At 39.3% G+C, this 16,153-nt stretch overlaps 2 protein-coding genes across 2 annotated transcripts in view; one reads left to right on the top strand and one right to left on the bottom strand.

Moving 5' to 3' along the window:
• LOC137073704 (adhesion G protein-coupled receptor E5-like) overlaps window positions 1–11,329 on the bottom strand; it is a 33,920-nt gene extending 22,591 nt beyond the window's left edge. The window contains exons 1-5 of the mRNA XM_067442407.1: window positions 11,121–11,329; window positions 10,343–10,408; window positions 10,036–10,167; window positions 5,146–5,229; window positions 4,548–4,732 (exon numbers count right to left, since the gene is read on the bottom strand). Of these exons, the coding sequence (XP_067298508.1) occupies window positions 4,548–4,732; window positions 5,146–5,229; window positions 10,036–10,167; window positions 10,343–10,408; window positions 11,121–11,148 (495 nt within the window). The 5' untranslated portion in view covers window positions 11,149–11,329. The remainder of the gene's footprint in view (window positions 1–4,547; window positions 4,733–5,145; window positions 5,230–10,035; window positions 10,168–10,342; window positions 10,409–11,120) is intronic.
• LOC137072669 (NACHT, LRR and PYD domains-containing protein 1 homolog) overlaps window positions 1–16,153 on the top strand; it is a 65,453-nt gene that overhangs the window by 42,812 nt on the left and 6,488 nt on the right. The gene's annotated exons all lie outside the window — the stretch shown is intronic.

The following is a 16,153-nucleotide window of genomic DNA, read 5'->3' as shown; positions in this document are numbered from 1 at the left end:
GATGCACCTTTACAGGGACAGAATTTCGGCACATGGTTGGATGTATTGTGCATATTATGCATAATTTTACTTAATCCCTATACAAGCGCATGGGACGCTCAGTGGGTTCCGGTGTATTTCGGTAAGAGTAATTAAATAATATAGAAATTAACATACATGGGTTAGCTGTGTGCTGATTATATGCTTAATATTACGAGCAGAACCCATGCAACGTCATCAAACTCGACATTTTCAAACAATCTTCAACTACTCAGGTGAGCTGTAACTAGTAAGTGGCTATAATATTTATATTCTAATAGAAATACAATTCTTTTAGAGCTCAACGTCCGATATGAAAACTTTTTAGTTTCGCTTTGTGACGCAGTTTAAAATGCGTTCATTTCAGGGTCAAATCTGTACATTCAGAACGATAATAAACATTACAAAGGCAAATTATATGAAGACTCACCCGTAATCATTTACGCACTGGAAAAACATATACAAAGTTGAATAAACAGTCCAGCCAGCCGGATGGTCACTAAACTGCTGATTCTGCATGGCCGCGCATAACTGTGCTATGAATCTTACGTACCACTCAAGGGGCGGAGTTCGGGCTTTCTCACACAGCCGCCCCAAATGTGTGTAAGGACATTTAAACCAGTGAGAAACCCTAACTAATTAAGAGACTCAATAGCATCATCTTCAGAAAGTTTAGGGAGTGGGACTATACGGGATACAGGTCTCACATATTTACGATTGTGTACCTGAACTTCAACTGTTCTGGTACATCCATCCAGTCCAGGGAAAATATTAGTCACTTTACCTACTGGCCAGCATGCTCGTGGAAGTTGTGTATCCACTATCAGTACCACCTGGTCAAGACCAATTTCTCCTCCATCTTTACGCAACTTCTGTCATTCTTGAAGATTAGGGAGATAGTAATGGATGAATCTAGACCAGAAATGGTCAGCGAGGAATACTATTCCTCATCTTTTCTCTGTTCGTCGGCCGATCATCAAAGCAAATGGACCAAAGCAATCCATTCCAGTGGAATAGAAAGGGGGTTTGTACAGACGTAGACGTGCTGGTGGGAGGTCGGACATTTTGGGTATTTTAGGTTTGGCATGCCATTTCTGGAAATCCATGCACATATATTGATGCTTATTGATAGCTTCCCTTCCTCGTAGAATCCAGTATCGTCTTCTCAGTTCGGCAAAGACCCTTTCTGGCCCAGGATGTAAAAGGGAGGCATCATAGTCCTTGATCAGAAGCTTGGTTAGGTTGTGTTGCGGATCGAGCACAATGGGATGTTTTGCATCCAGTTCCATATTCTTAGCATGTCTTAATCTCCCTCCAACTCTGATCAGTCCACTGGCTTTATCATACTCGGGTGATAAAGATGCTAATCTGCTGTTGGAGGGTAATGGTCGCTCACATGTGAGAGCCTCATATGTGATGAAACTCCTCAGGAAATGAATCTTTCTGAGCCTGTTGTAGGGGGAGCTTCTCTGCGGAAATGTAACTCTTTGAATCATCTGTTGACTGCATGGAAGATGTAGCCGCCCCATCAAGAGATGTCACTGTAGCAGCTAATAGTTCAGTCCAGGTACCAAATTGGTTGACATCAGGAAGGGGATTGTCTGAACTAGTGCACAGATTTTTTTTCAACTCTGCCTCTGGTTCAGGTTCATCTGCTGGCAAAGTGGGCCAACATGACTCAGGCTGATGGAGGAAATCTGGTCCATTAATCCAGCTTTAAGGTGTGACAAAATTCTGCAATGACTGGCCTCTTGTTATGACATCAGCAGGGTTGTTCGCTGAATCAACATACCTCCAAGAATCAATATAAGTAAGTGACTGAATTTCGGCTACTCGTGTTCCGACAAAGACTTTGTATCTACATGATTCAGATTTAAGCCACTGGAGGACGGTAGATGAGTCTGACCAGAGAACGACTCGATTGATGTCCACAGTTAGTTCTGCTTTAAGGACATTCGCCATCTGCACTCCAGTAAGTGCCGCACTCAGTTCCAGCCGAGGGATCGTTATTTGCTTCCGAGGTGCCACTCGTGAATGGGGTAACACAAATGAGACGTGCACTTGTCCTTCATTGTTTTCTCTGCGCATGTAGGCCACTGAGCCATAAGCCCTCTCAGATGCATCACAGAATATATTTGAATCTTGTTTGAGGATTTTCACTGGTCTATCCAGTGGGGTGTAACATCTTGGGATTGCAATCTGACTCAAACTTTGGAGCTCTTGTTGCCAGTCTTGCCATCTGGATAGCAGACTTACAACTGTGATTGGGTCATCCCACCCAAGATTGTTCTTCCACAAATCCTGGACCAACACTTTGGCTCGGGTAGTAAATGGGATTAGATAACCCAGGGGATCATATTGTGATGCTAAAACCCCATATACATTACGCAGTGTGGGTTCAAGGCATTCGGATTGGCTTGATTTGTATTTGAACGAGTCTCTGAGGCAGTTCCACACTAGCCCAAGTGTACCTTCCAGGAGGTCAGTACTCTTCTGTGATAGCCAGAGTTCACTATTCTGTGATCTAGATTCAGATGGAAGATGCTGAATAACCTCGGGTCTGTTGCTGGCCCATTGACGGAGATCGAACCCACCGGTAAGCAAAAGTTGCCGTAGGTAGTCTACTAATGCTCTAGCTTCAGCAATGGTTTGAAGGCTATGAAGACAGTTGTCTACATAGAAGGAATCTTTGACCGTTTTCACCAAAACTGGGTCTATTTGCGGGTGATTCTGAGCAATCTCCTGGAGTGCATATACAGTATTGTTCAAAATAATAGCAGTACAATGTGACTAACCAGAATAATCAAGGTTTTTAGTATATTTTTTATTGCTACGTGGCAAACAAGTTACCAGTAGGTTCAGTAGATTCTCAGAAAACAAATGAGACCCAACATTCATGATATGCACGCTCTTAAGGCTGTGCAATTGGGCAATTAGTTGAAAGGGGTGTGTTCAAAAAAATAGCAGTGTCTACCTTTGACTGTACAAACTCAAAACTATTTTGTACAAACATTTTTTTTTCTGGGATTTAGCAATCCTGTGAATCACTAAACTAATATTTAGTTGTATGACCACAGTTTTTTAAAACTGCTTGACATCTGTGTGGCATGGAGTCAACCAACTTGTGGCACCTCTCAGCTGTTATTCCACTCCATGATTCTTTAACAACATTCCACAATTCATTCACATTTCTTGGTTTTGCTTCAGAAACAGCATTTTTGATATCACCCCACAAGTTCTCAATTGGATTAAGGTCTGGAGATTGGGCTGGCCACTCCATAACATTAATTTTGTTGGTTTGGAACCAAGACTTTCCCCGTTTACTAGTGTGTTTTGGGTCATTGTCTTGTTGAAACAACCATTTCAAGGGCATGTCCTCTTCAGCATAGGGCAACATGACCTCTTCAAGTATTTTAACATATGCAAACTGATCCATGATCCCTGGTATGCGATAAATAGGCCCAACACCATAGTAGGAGAAACATGCCCATATCATGATGCTTGCACCTCCATGCTTCACTGTCTTCACTGTGTACTGTGGCTTGAATTCAGAGTTTGGGGGTCGTCTCACAAACTGCCTGTGGCCCTTGGACCCAAAAAGAACAATTTTACTCTCATCAGTCCGCAAAATGTTCCTCCATTTCTCTTTAGGCCAGTTGATGTGTTCTTTGGCAAATTGTAACCTCTTCTGCACATGCCTTTTTTTTAACAGAGGGACTTTGCGGGGGATTCTTGAAAATAGATTAGCTTCACACAGACGTCTTCTAACTGTCACAGTACTTACAGGTAACTCCAGACTGTCTTTGATCATCCTGGAGGTGATCATTGGCTGAGCCTTTGCCATTCTGGTTATTCTTCTATCCATTTTGATGGTTGTCTTCCGTTTTCTTCCACGTCTCTCTGGTTTTGCTCTCCATTTTAAGGCATTGGAGATCATTTTAGCTGAACAGCCTATCATTTTTTGCACCTCTTTATAGGTTTTCCCCTCTCTAATCAACTTTTTAATCAAAGTACGCTGTTCTTCTGAACAATGTCTTGAACGACCCATTTTCCTCAGCTTTCAAATGCATGTTCAACAAGTGTTGGCTTCATCCTTAAATAGGGGCCACCTGATTCACACCTGTTTCTTCACAAAATTGATGACCTCAGTGATTGAATGTCACACTGCTATTTTTTTGAACACACCCCTTTCAACTAATTCAACTAATTGCCCAATTGCACAGCCTTAAGAGCGTGCATATCATGAATGCTGGGTCTCATTTGTTTTCTGAGAATCTACTGAACCTACTGGTAACTTGTTTGCCACGTAGCAATAAAAAAATATACGAAAAACCTTGATTATTCTGGTTAGTCACATTTTACTGCTATTATTTTGAACAAGACTGTAAGAACATGGAATTATATTTTAAGAACATTTTATCTAAGAATTTACATAACATTTACAAAACATAAAAAAATGTGGGAATGTGCCCTGTTAAAATAATTTAAATCCGAATAATAATCATAATAAGCAGAAGGTCATGTTCTACCTTCTCCGGTGTGTGTTCTGCATCAGGCTCAGTTTTAAACTGATCACAGTCCATTTCTGAGCATTTTGACTGGTTGTTGCCATAGTTACTGTAACCCTGGTGACATTTACATCTGTAGCTGCCTGGATGATTGGAGCAGTCGGCGTTTGTGCCGCAAACATCTGCATCTGTACACTCATCGATGTCTGAGAGAGAGAGAGAGAGAGAGAGAGAGAGAGAGAGAGAGAGAGAGAGAGTGAGAGAGAGAGAGAGAGAGAGAGAGAGAGAGAGAGAGAGAGAGAGAGAGAGCGAGAGAGAGAGAGAGAGAGAGAGAGAGAGCGAGAGAGAGAGAGAGAGAGAGAGAGAGAGAGAGAGAGAGAGAGAGAGAGAGAGAGAGAGAAGATGGGTAAGAGAACATTTGCTGTTAATGTAATGTAACTGCACATAATTAGACACACATTGAACAGTGACATTGTTATAACAGTAGCAGGACACTTGCCCTTTTCTATATTAGTTAATTATATCATTAATTATAATTATTTATATCAATTATACAGTACAAACTGGTAGCATTTGTCTAACACATGTCGAATTGATGGGCAAGAAAAATAAAAGGCACCTTCACATTTTGCTTCAGAGCCAGTCGAGCTCTCAGACAGATCACCAGAGCCAGAGAATGTATCACCGGGACACTTGCTTACATCTGACATGAGGGAAAAGAGCAGTTGGCATGAATTTCTGTTTTAAAACAAATTATATAATTATAAATTAGACACAAAGCCAAATGGTGTCTTGAAAATACAATCAAATGCGTTCACAATGTTTTGTAAGTCATTTTGGATTAAAGTTTTGGATCCACTTTATATTAGGAGGCCTTAACTACTATGTACTAACATGTACATTAATAATTTGATACAATGCACTAACATACAAGAATCTACATTGTAAAAAAATAAAAATAATAATACCTGCATGTAATTACATCTGTAATTAATTTCACAAGGTGTTTATTTTGTGGGTGTTAGAAATAAAATTCTAAATGATCGTTGACATTAAGGGAAATAATACATAGGTTACTTTTAAAAGGTGATTTTAATTTTTGACGAGATCATTAATTATTCCTTCAGAAGCTATGTCAACTTTTAAAAGCAACCTATTTATTACTTCTCTTCCTCTGAAACCAAATAACTGTGATTTCTTGTTGCATCGCTGCATCATCCCAGATATCACATAAACGTCTGCAAGATATCTGTTAAAGGTCACTTAATCTTGAACTTGTTCTGATAGACGTCTTTAAGATGTCAGTTTTACATACATTCAAAATCATTAACATCTTAAAGACATTGTTTAAACTTCTATTTGACATCTGACAGAAAACGTCCAATAGACGTATTGCAGATGAGCAAACGCGCTAAAAAATACATCTTTCAGTTGTAAACACGCTCATCGAATAGACATCTCCAGAGCTATAATAATAAGTACCCAGACTAAGGCAACTCTGATCGCCATAATGGTGAGTTCTAATGGTGTTTTTGCTTAACAAAATGACCCTCAAACCAATGAACTTGCTTTTTCAGAGTAAACAAGGAATAATATGTGAATAGTGGAGAACCGGGGCGAAAGTAACAAATCGTTTTTCTCAGAGCCCTGGATACATTTGCATTCCAAGCTATAACAGCACGTTCAGCACCCAATCTTTGATGGATCTGCCAAAAATCATGAGATTTCATTATCGTTTCTCGCGGTTGGGTCCGAAATGTAGTTGTCGAGTACGGAAAGTAAATTACTAAAAAAAAATCTAATTACAAGTTGTGTTTCTGGTTTCATGTGTCACAGTAATGATCACTCTACAGATTATTTATTGCTGTTACACATCCTGAAGGTTTGTCTTTTCAGAGTTTTTCAGTATAAAAGTAAATCGTGTTTAAATGTCAGGACTTCCTGTCGGGACGAAAGTAACACTTGTTACTTTTGTCCCACATATTTGCATTACATTTGCATTTCCACATACATTTGCATTTGCATACATTATATATATATATATATATATATATATATATATATATATATATATATATATATATAAATATATATATATATATATATATATATATAAATATATATATATGGGACGAAAGTGACAAAAGTGATATATATATATATATATATATATATAAATATAATGCATAATATGCTAATTTAATTTTTATATTGTTCATATTGTTGAAGAAAAAATTATCAAATAGATTGACATTGCACAAAAAAAAAATTCTAAACCTACAAGTTTGTATTGTCAGGTTATATTTTAAACATTTGATTAAACTTAAAACTTAAAATGAAAATGTAATGTAATTTTTTTTTTTTTTTTTTGCAAAGATAAAGTAGCTAAAAAATGTTTGCAGTTACATATTCACAACGTCATAGTCAGGTATGTTAAATAAAAACAAGAGTAACACAAAACAATCTAGCTTTTGTTGTGTTACTTTCGTCCCAACTGTCAAAAGTAACAATCTGCATCTTATGTTCAAAGTGAAATTATACTGTAGTCGTTCTGCATTTGTACTAAACACCACCTGCTATTGATAGACCACACTTGTGAGTTATTGACCAGAGCAAATATATACAGGTCCTTCTAAAAAAAATAGCATATTGTGATAAAGTTCATTATTTTCCATAATATAATGATAAAAATTAAACTTTCATTTATTTTAGATTCATTGCACACCAACTGAAATATTTCAGGTCTTTTATTGTTTTAATACTGATGATCTCAAAAAATTAGCATATCATGAAGCGGTTCTCTAAACGAGCTATTAACCTAATCATCTGAATCAACTAATGAACTCTAAACACCTGCAAAAGATTCCTGAGGCTTTTAAAAACTCCCAGCCTGGTTCATTACTCAAAACCGCAATCATGGGTAAGACTGCCGACCTGACTGCTGTCCAGAAGGCCATCATTGACACCCTCAAGCGAGAGGGGAAGACACAGAAAGACATTTCTGAACGAATAGGCTGTTCCCAGAGTGCTGTATCAAGGCACCTCAGTGGGAAGTCTGTGGGAAGGAAAAAGTGTGGCAAAAAACGCTGCACAGCGAGAAGAGGTGAGCGGACCCTGAGGAAGATTGTGGAGAAGGACCGATTCCAGACCTTGGGGGACCTGCGGAAGCAGTGGACTGAGTCTGGAGTAGAAACATCCAGAGCCACCGTGCTCAGGCGTGAGCAGGAAATGGGCTACAGGTGCCGCATTCCCCAGGTCAAGACACTTTTGGGCTACAGAGAAGCAGCACTGGACTGTTGCTCAGCGGTCCAAAGTACTTTTTTCGGATGAAAGCAAATTTTGCATGTCATTGGGAGATCAAGGTGCCAGAGTCTGGAGGAAGACTGGGGAGAAGGAAATGCCAAAATGCCTGAAGTCCAGTGTCAAGTCCCCACAGTCAGTGATGGTCTGGGGTGCCATGTCCGCTGCTGGTGTTGGTCCACTGTGTTTTATCAAGGGCAGGGTCAATGCAGCTCGCTATCAGGAGATGTTGGAGCACTTCATTCTTCCATCTGCTGAAAAGCTTTATGGAGATGAAGATTTGGTTTTTCAGCACGACCTGGCACCTGCTCACAGTGCCAAAACCACTGGTCAATGGTTTACTGACCATTGTATTACTGTGCTCAACTCTCCTGACCTGAACCCCGTAGAGAATCTGTGGGATATTGTGAAGAGAAAGTTGAGAGACGCGAGACCCAACACTCTGGATGAGCTTAAGACCGCTATAGTATTGAGTGCATAACTGAACATAAATATTTGAAGGTTGACTTTTTTGTATTAAAAACACTTTTCTTTTATTGGTCGGATGAAATATGCTACTTTTGTGAGATTTTGAGGTTTTCATGAGCAGAATGCCAAAATCATCAGTATTAAAGGTCCCATTCTTTGCGATTCCATCTTTCAAACTTTAGTTAGTGTGTAATGTTGCTGTTAGAGCATAAATAATACCTGTAAAATTATAAAGCTCAAAGTTCAATGCCAAGCCAGATATTTTATTTAACAGAAGTTTCCTTTCAAAGCCGACAGCGAGCGGCCGGTTTGGACTACACCGCTGCACTTCCTGCTGTGATGACGGCACTAGAACCGTTTGCTGACTAAAGCTCCGCCCACAAGAACACGCAAATTCGGGGACGTTGTCCTTTTGCTCTCGCAGGTCGAGAATAGGAAGCGTTGTTTTTGTAGAGTGTGTTTGTCGTCATGCCATTGAAACGCTGTTATTTTCATCCCGGAGTCAGATCACCTTTGTTTGGCGCCCGTAGACGCTGTACGTAGAGATCAATGGCTACAGTTTATGGTTAACACGGTTCCGGAAAATTATAATCACAATTTAAAACTATGTGCAGCACATTTTGCTGAGGACTGCTTCCTCAATCTCAATCAGTTTAATGCCGGATTCACAGAAAGATTATTCTTAAAAGATGACGCAGTTCCCTCTTTGTCTGGAGAAGGCGTTGTTTATGAGCCACAACCGGTAACTGTATTTTATTATTTAAGTCGGTCCGTTTAACAGTTTATGTAACTCATGACACAAAGTGCAACGCTGTTTAGCTTTGTTAACTAACGTTAGATGGTAATTGAAACTAATCCGAAAAACTTAGCATATAAAAGTGTAGTATTTCATTCAGACGCCATCGATTGTTGGTGTTTGTAATGATCAGTTTAAACTCCTGAATAGACAGCTGACCGTTCTGAAACATCCAGCAAAAGTCTTTCCTGAGCAGGTTGTAATCGATCCTCTTCGATATTCTCCGGGTCTGATTCCGGCTCAAATTGAAAAGGCAATATAGACATTTTTGCAATAACACTGAGCGCGCGTATCGCCCCGTTATGGTAAGAGGCGGGACCTTTTCGGGCAAAGTGCGCTAAGCTGCTGTCCAATCACAGCGCGGGAAGCGCTGGCCCAATCAGAACTCGTTACGTGTTTCTGAAGGAGGGACTTCATAGAACAAGGAAATCATCAGGCCGTTTTTAGGACAGAGGAAACAGCGCTGTACAGATAAGACAATTGTGTGAAAAATACTGTGTTTTTTTACACGCGAAACATGAACTCATGTTATATTGCACACTGTAAACATAATCAAAGCTTCGAAAACGGGACCTTTAAAACAATAAAAGACCTGAAATATTTCAGTTGGTGTGCAATGATTCTATAATATATGAAAGTTTAATTTTTATCATTACATTATGGAAAATAATGAACTTTATCACAATATTCTAATTTTTTTAGAAGGACCTGCATCTCTGTCTAAAACATTTTATTTTAAAATTACGTTTTTCTGAAAAATGGTACTTTCGCCCCTGCTCTCCCCTACAGATTACATTTACAATTAAGACATTTAGTAACATTAACTAAAAAGTGTTAGTTAGAATCCCTGTTGGAGTAAAGGCAGACTAATATAAAGTGTGACCTAAGTTTCTGCTAAATTAATAGTTAAATAATATAGAAGGACTCCTTAATCGTCTATAATACCTTCTTCACATGGTCCTGTTGGGAAGCTCTCTCTGAACCCTTGATCACAGGAGCAGTAATAACCTCCATCTGTATTAACACACTCGGCGTGATCGCTACACACACTCGGAAAAATCGCACACTCATCCACATCTGTAAAATATAGACAGATGAGTGGAATGAGAAACTTAAAGTTAAAAGGACTAAAACTACAAATTCTCTCTTTTGAGTGATGATTCATTTATTAATATCATATAATATCAATATCAATTAATATCAATATCATTTATAATATCGTGAATATTAAATCAAACGAGGTCATAATTACCAACACATTTCATTTGAACGAGTTTAAATCCACTGAGACATCCATTACACGACTGCAGAAAGAGAGCTGGGGAAAAAAAGAATACAGTTTTAGTACAAACATAACTTAATGATAGTTTAAATTATTATTAACATCATTAAATGTGTGTGCAATGTGCAGCCATATCGTATTTGAACCCTATAAATCCGACTAAGCATATTGTGGAAAAACAAAAATGCGTGGATTCAATTTCTTCAATCCCTGCGTTTTTGAGCCACGCACATTCCTCCACTTTCGCGCGCTCATATTAAAAAAGTTAACGTTATCTCAGTGATTCATATTCGTTTTTGAGTAATTAATTTGTTGATGAGAAGTTATATATTTTGATGGATTTTGCTCGTCTAGTTGAAGGGAAGAAAAGGAAGGTGGGCAGAAAAGGAATAGACAGACATGAAGAAAAACGTCTGAAAACAACTCACAGAATCAGACCATAGTGAGCCCATTGTATTCATGGTAGTTAAAAAAAGTGTGCAGCTATTGCACAATATTTCCTCTGTCGTGTTGATGTAAAAAAGAAACTAGGCTACTGCGAATAGTGAACAATATCCTCAAAGTCTCCCTGGTTTCAAATGTCTAACAACGCGCGAATCGCGGATGTTTGTTTAACACAGACACACACCGTTATGTTCTGCTCCATGGCTCATACATTCACAGCAGTTAACTGACTATAATCCAACTAAAGAGTGTCACAAAAAGCCTATTCACGACACACGTGAACAGAATAAAACAGTCTACTCACCCAAAAGTAGTGTCAAGTTTAGCTCCATGTTAGGAAACAGAGAATAGCTGCTCTAAGTCTTTTTATGATACAAGAAATTCCTACACAGAATCTCCTGCTGACTGTTACTTATTGCCCTGAAAGTCTTAAACTCAATTATTTAAATAGCTTGCCTGTTTTGTTCCAAAAGAAGCTGAAAATTAGTTTCCACTACGTTCTGCTATAGCCTAATCCTGGTCAAGAGTGATGCTGTTCTGACTGTATTACCAGCAGTCAGGGGAAACTTCTAGGATTTAAATTTTAGGAGTGGGCTTAACCCCCAGAGAGAGTATGTTTTTTTTTGTTTTTTTAAGGCAATACTTTAGTTTAGGGTCCAATTCTTACTATTAACTAGTTGCCTACACTGAAAAAAACGATCCGTTGGCTCAACTTCCATTACTTATAAAGATAAATAGATTAAACTCAAAAATATATATATTTAGAACATTTCAAGCTCTACTTAACATATTCTAGCATATGCAACACAAAAATGTAAATCAAAAGGGGAACATAAGTGTATGCGTAAAGTAAACAAAAAAACGGAAGTGCCATCAACTAGCATTACAACATGGTTAAATTTAAGTAATGCCAACATAACATTTTACCTACTTGTGAGCTGCGTGATATTCAAATATTCTATCCAGCCAATGAGAAGAAGCACTGTAAAAAGTCATTGTTGAATCTACTGAAGAAAAACGTAAGATTTAACTTGAATATACTGAGTATTGTGAACTTTTAGGTGGATGTAATAGCTAAACTAAGCAAGAATGTTGAGTGTGTTGTACTAAATGCATGTTCACACTGTTAAATCCAGCAGCTGTTGTTACTAAGACTTTTTAGTAAACTTTACTTAATGTCCAATAATTAGAATTTACTTAAAACAATTTAGTAATCTGAAGTGTTTGCATGCTATGCCTTTGTTACTTAGAAAACCCAAGTAAACATTACTTGACTGGTTTGAGTAACATTTTGCCAAAGGAAAAACCAAAACACAAAAAACTGGCTGGCAAAAGGTTGAGGCGGGGCAATTCCTAATAGACTTATCTCTCATTTCCTCCACTTCTGCAGCCATCGTTCTTCTTAGTTGCATTCACTCATTTTACAGTCATCTTGAATGTTATTGAAAATACAACTAAATACTTTGGTAAAGCGTCACATAAGCTGACTTCATCAATTTATGTTGATTTCCTTCAATTTCTGACCATTATGGTGATCAGTGTTCCCTTTGGTTGAGCTCTTGGAACTTCCTTTATATTACTGTAAACCTCTTCCTATTGATATGGCGATGCAACACGAAATCACAGTTATATATATATATACATACACACACACACACACACACACACACACACACACACACACACACACACATACACATATATATACATATATATATATATATATATATATATATATATATATATATATATATATATATATATATATATAAATATATTCCTCAGCTCACAGATAGAATGTCGACACAACTTGAATGGTTTAAGTAAGATCAACTTGATGCAATTAAGCTTACTTAATTGAGTGTTAAGTTCAGCTTACTTGAGAATTTTAAGGCAATCAGTTTCCACACATTCTTCTAGTAAAATGAACAAGCAGACATTAAAATAACTATATTGTTTGAGTTCTGCTTACAAACCCCTACTTATATATGTAAGTTGGCTGAACTTTTGAAATTGAGTTACTTGTACTCAAGTTTTATGGTAACCTCTACAAATACACAAGTTAACTCTACAAAGTCGTAGTAAGTTTGCCTGACAAGCCTGACCCACATCAAGATGTTTGGTCTGGAAACTGCCTATTGACGGCTCAATCCGAGGGGCGGATAAACGGTTGTCTTTCAAACTCCCTCTGCACGCGATAGGATAGCGCTACACCAACCAGAGCAACGAAGGTGAAACAGTTCGTTGACAGATTAAACATTCGCCGTATCCGGTCGTCTAAACTCCGATCACATCTTCCCTTTTTAAGAATGACTTCAGTGCCGTTCTTTATTCTTTTCTCAGAGAAAAGCTTAACTCCAAGTCTTCCAGAGTCGCGGTCAAAGCTGATTCGACAGACCGCCGTTCGCCAGTTTCTGTGTTTACTAGAAGCACGCAAACGCAACTCAGCCGTCATTATGGCCCCGCCCTCTGACTCTATACACAACGTGATTGGCCCGTCCAGAGTTTGGTGTTTACAGCTCAGAAGGGTATTGAGAGTTGCTAGACGTCACTCGCGGTCAGATTAGATTTGCTGCCGCTAGGGTGCGTCTAGATTTCTAGGCTAGTGTTGAAGGGTTAGTTCACCCAAAAATGAAGATTCAATTCAAATAAAGATTCGAACGGTTATGAATCATTGTATTAATTCATGATCCGGATCGCGTGTCAAACTGCTGAAATCACGAGACACTGGCGATCCGAATCATTGATCAATACGCTGATTCATAACCGTTTGAATCTTTATTTGAGGATTGAACACAAACGCAGAAGAGAAGCCAATGCTGAATAAAGTCGTAGTTTTTGTTATTTTTGGACCCAAATGTATTTTGGATGCTTCAAGAGACTCTAATTAACCCACTGATGTCTCATATGGACTACTGTGATGATGTTTTTATTCCCTTTCTGGACATGGACAGTATAGTGTGCATACACTTGCATACGCTCTCAGACTAAATATAAAATATCTTAAACTGTGTGTGAAGATGAACGGAGGTCTTACGGGTGTGGAGCGACATTAGGGGGAGGAGTTAATGACAGACATTTCATTTTTGGGTGAACTAACCCTTTAAAAGCTGTCAGAATACACAGAGCATCTCAGTTTGTTGCGTATGGGGCGGCATAGCCGCTGACCAGTCAGGGTGATCTCTGACCCCTGACCCCGCCGAAAGCACCAACAGTGGCACGTGAGCATCAGAACTGGACCACGGAGCAATGGAAGAAGGTGGCCTGGTCTGATGAATCACGTGTTCTTTTACTTCACGTGGATGGCCGGGTGTGTGTGTGTGTGTGTGTGGCTTACCTGGGGAACACATGGCCCCAGGATGCACTATGGGAAGAAGGCGAGCCGGCGGAGGCAGTGTGATGCTTTGGCCAATGTTCTGCTGGGAAACCTTGGGTCCTCCATCCATGTGGATGTTACTTTGACACGCTTCACCTACCTAAGCATTGCTGAGACCATGTTCAGCCTTTGATGGAAACGGTATTCTGGTGGCTGCGGCTCTTCCAGCAGGATAATGCTCCTGACACAAAGCACAAATGCTTCAGGAATGGTTTGAGGAGACAACAACCAGTTTGAGGCGTCGACTCGGCCTCCAGATTCCCCAGATCTCAATCCAATCGAGCATCTGTGGGATGAGCTGAACAAACAAGTCTGATCCATGGAGGCCACACCTCGCATCTTACAGGACTTAAAGGATCTGCTGCTAACATCTTGGTGCCAGATCCCACAGCACACCTTCAGGGGTCTAGCAGAGTCCATGCCTCAACGGGGACCAACACAATATTAGTCATAATGTTATGCCTGATCGTTGTATATGGATAGGATTCATAAATGAAGGCCATAATACTCATGTTCCCCACTGGAGGGAGCCACAGGATGGCACATCTTTTCATTTCTCAGTTTGTGTTCAACAGATTGACTTATATTAAACTGGATTGTGTCATTTATCTTCTGTCATTTCCCACAATGCTTCAGTACCCAGACTGTGAAACAGCCAACAGGAAAAAGAATAAAAGGCATGACTTGCATTGCATCAGCTATAGCCGAGTTAGCCAACTCCGTTTGCCAGAAGAAGAGCTGGAGGAGAAGCATCCCTCGACTGATGCTGACAGGGATGAGTTTGATAATGCCCCTACAGCCAAATTTGGCAAACTTCCCCGACTCAAATGTTTCATTTTGTTAGTATTTTTTTCTAAAGAAGCATACATGCGCTAGTATGAAAGTAAAAACATAAAAAGTAAAATTTCCATTCAATAAGAGACCGGCAAACCTTTATTGTGTTTGGCAGAAGAGAGAAAGTCAAACCGGTTTGGGAAGACATGAGGATGAGGAAAAGATCTTACTTTACGGGATCCATGCTCAAAATCACTGTCAAGTGCATTTCAATACTATTTTAACAGCACAAAATAATATCCATCATTATTATATGTCCTATTTGAGGACCTGGTGGCGAGCACTGCAAGATGGCAGCACAGCACTAGGCTCCTGACCAAAACCTCCTCATTTAAGTTATTTTTGCACATTGAGGAAATATAAAGCCATCGTTCAACAACTTGACGAGTCTATTCTACACGCATAAGATATGCTATGGGTATATCTCCCCACCCATACTGTAATTTTTGTGGATCTGGATGCCTGGACACTGTTACACATGCTCTGGGACTGATGTGCAATAATTCTGAGATATGGTGCTTGATGTGTTGTATAAAGCAGTAATTCCCCACTAGTGGTCCATGAGGGTACTGCAGGTGGTCCGTGGAAAGGCAAAATAAAATAAAATAATATTTTTTTACCTTCATTTTACCAGGAAATTCCCATAAAAAAGTAAAAAGAAAATGTAGGCCTATATTGATATAACATTTGTATTAAATTGTCACGTTATTGTACGATTACTAAAATAGCCTAGTGGCGCTCGGCCGTGATGTTCAAGTTCAGTGCCGTTATGGATCGGTGGACAGCAACGGGTTCTCTGCAAGGGGGTAATCTAGCGCTCGGAAAGCGTTCCACCCATAGGGGCGGCCATTGCTAACCAAGCCATCACCTGCTGTTAGCATCCCATTGACTCCCATTCATTTTGAGTCACTTTGACAGTGAATAACTTTACATCAGAGGCGTTTAAAGACTCCATTTGTCCATTGTTTATTTCTAAAGAAACACGACAATGCATAAAAGGCTCCGTTACCTTGTATCTTACACTATCGCCCCGTAGAAGCTGTTTTTGTAAAAATAGGCTAACGATTGCGTCATAACCAACGCGACTCTGTCGCACATAGACCGTATAGACCTGAGGAGACGCTCAG

Source organism: Pseudorasbora parva, chromosome 4, assembly GCF_024679245.1.
Source record: "Pseudorasbora parva isolate DD20220531a chromosome 4, ASM2467924v1, whole genome shotgun sequence".
Classification (NCBI taxonomy): Eukaryota; Metazoa; Chordata; class Actinopteri; order Cypriniformes; family Gobionidae; genus Pseudorasbora; species Pseudorasbora parva.
Note: the sequence above shows the minus strand (reverse complement) of the source record. Positions and strands in the feature narration are given on the sequence as shown.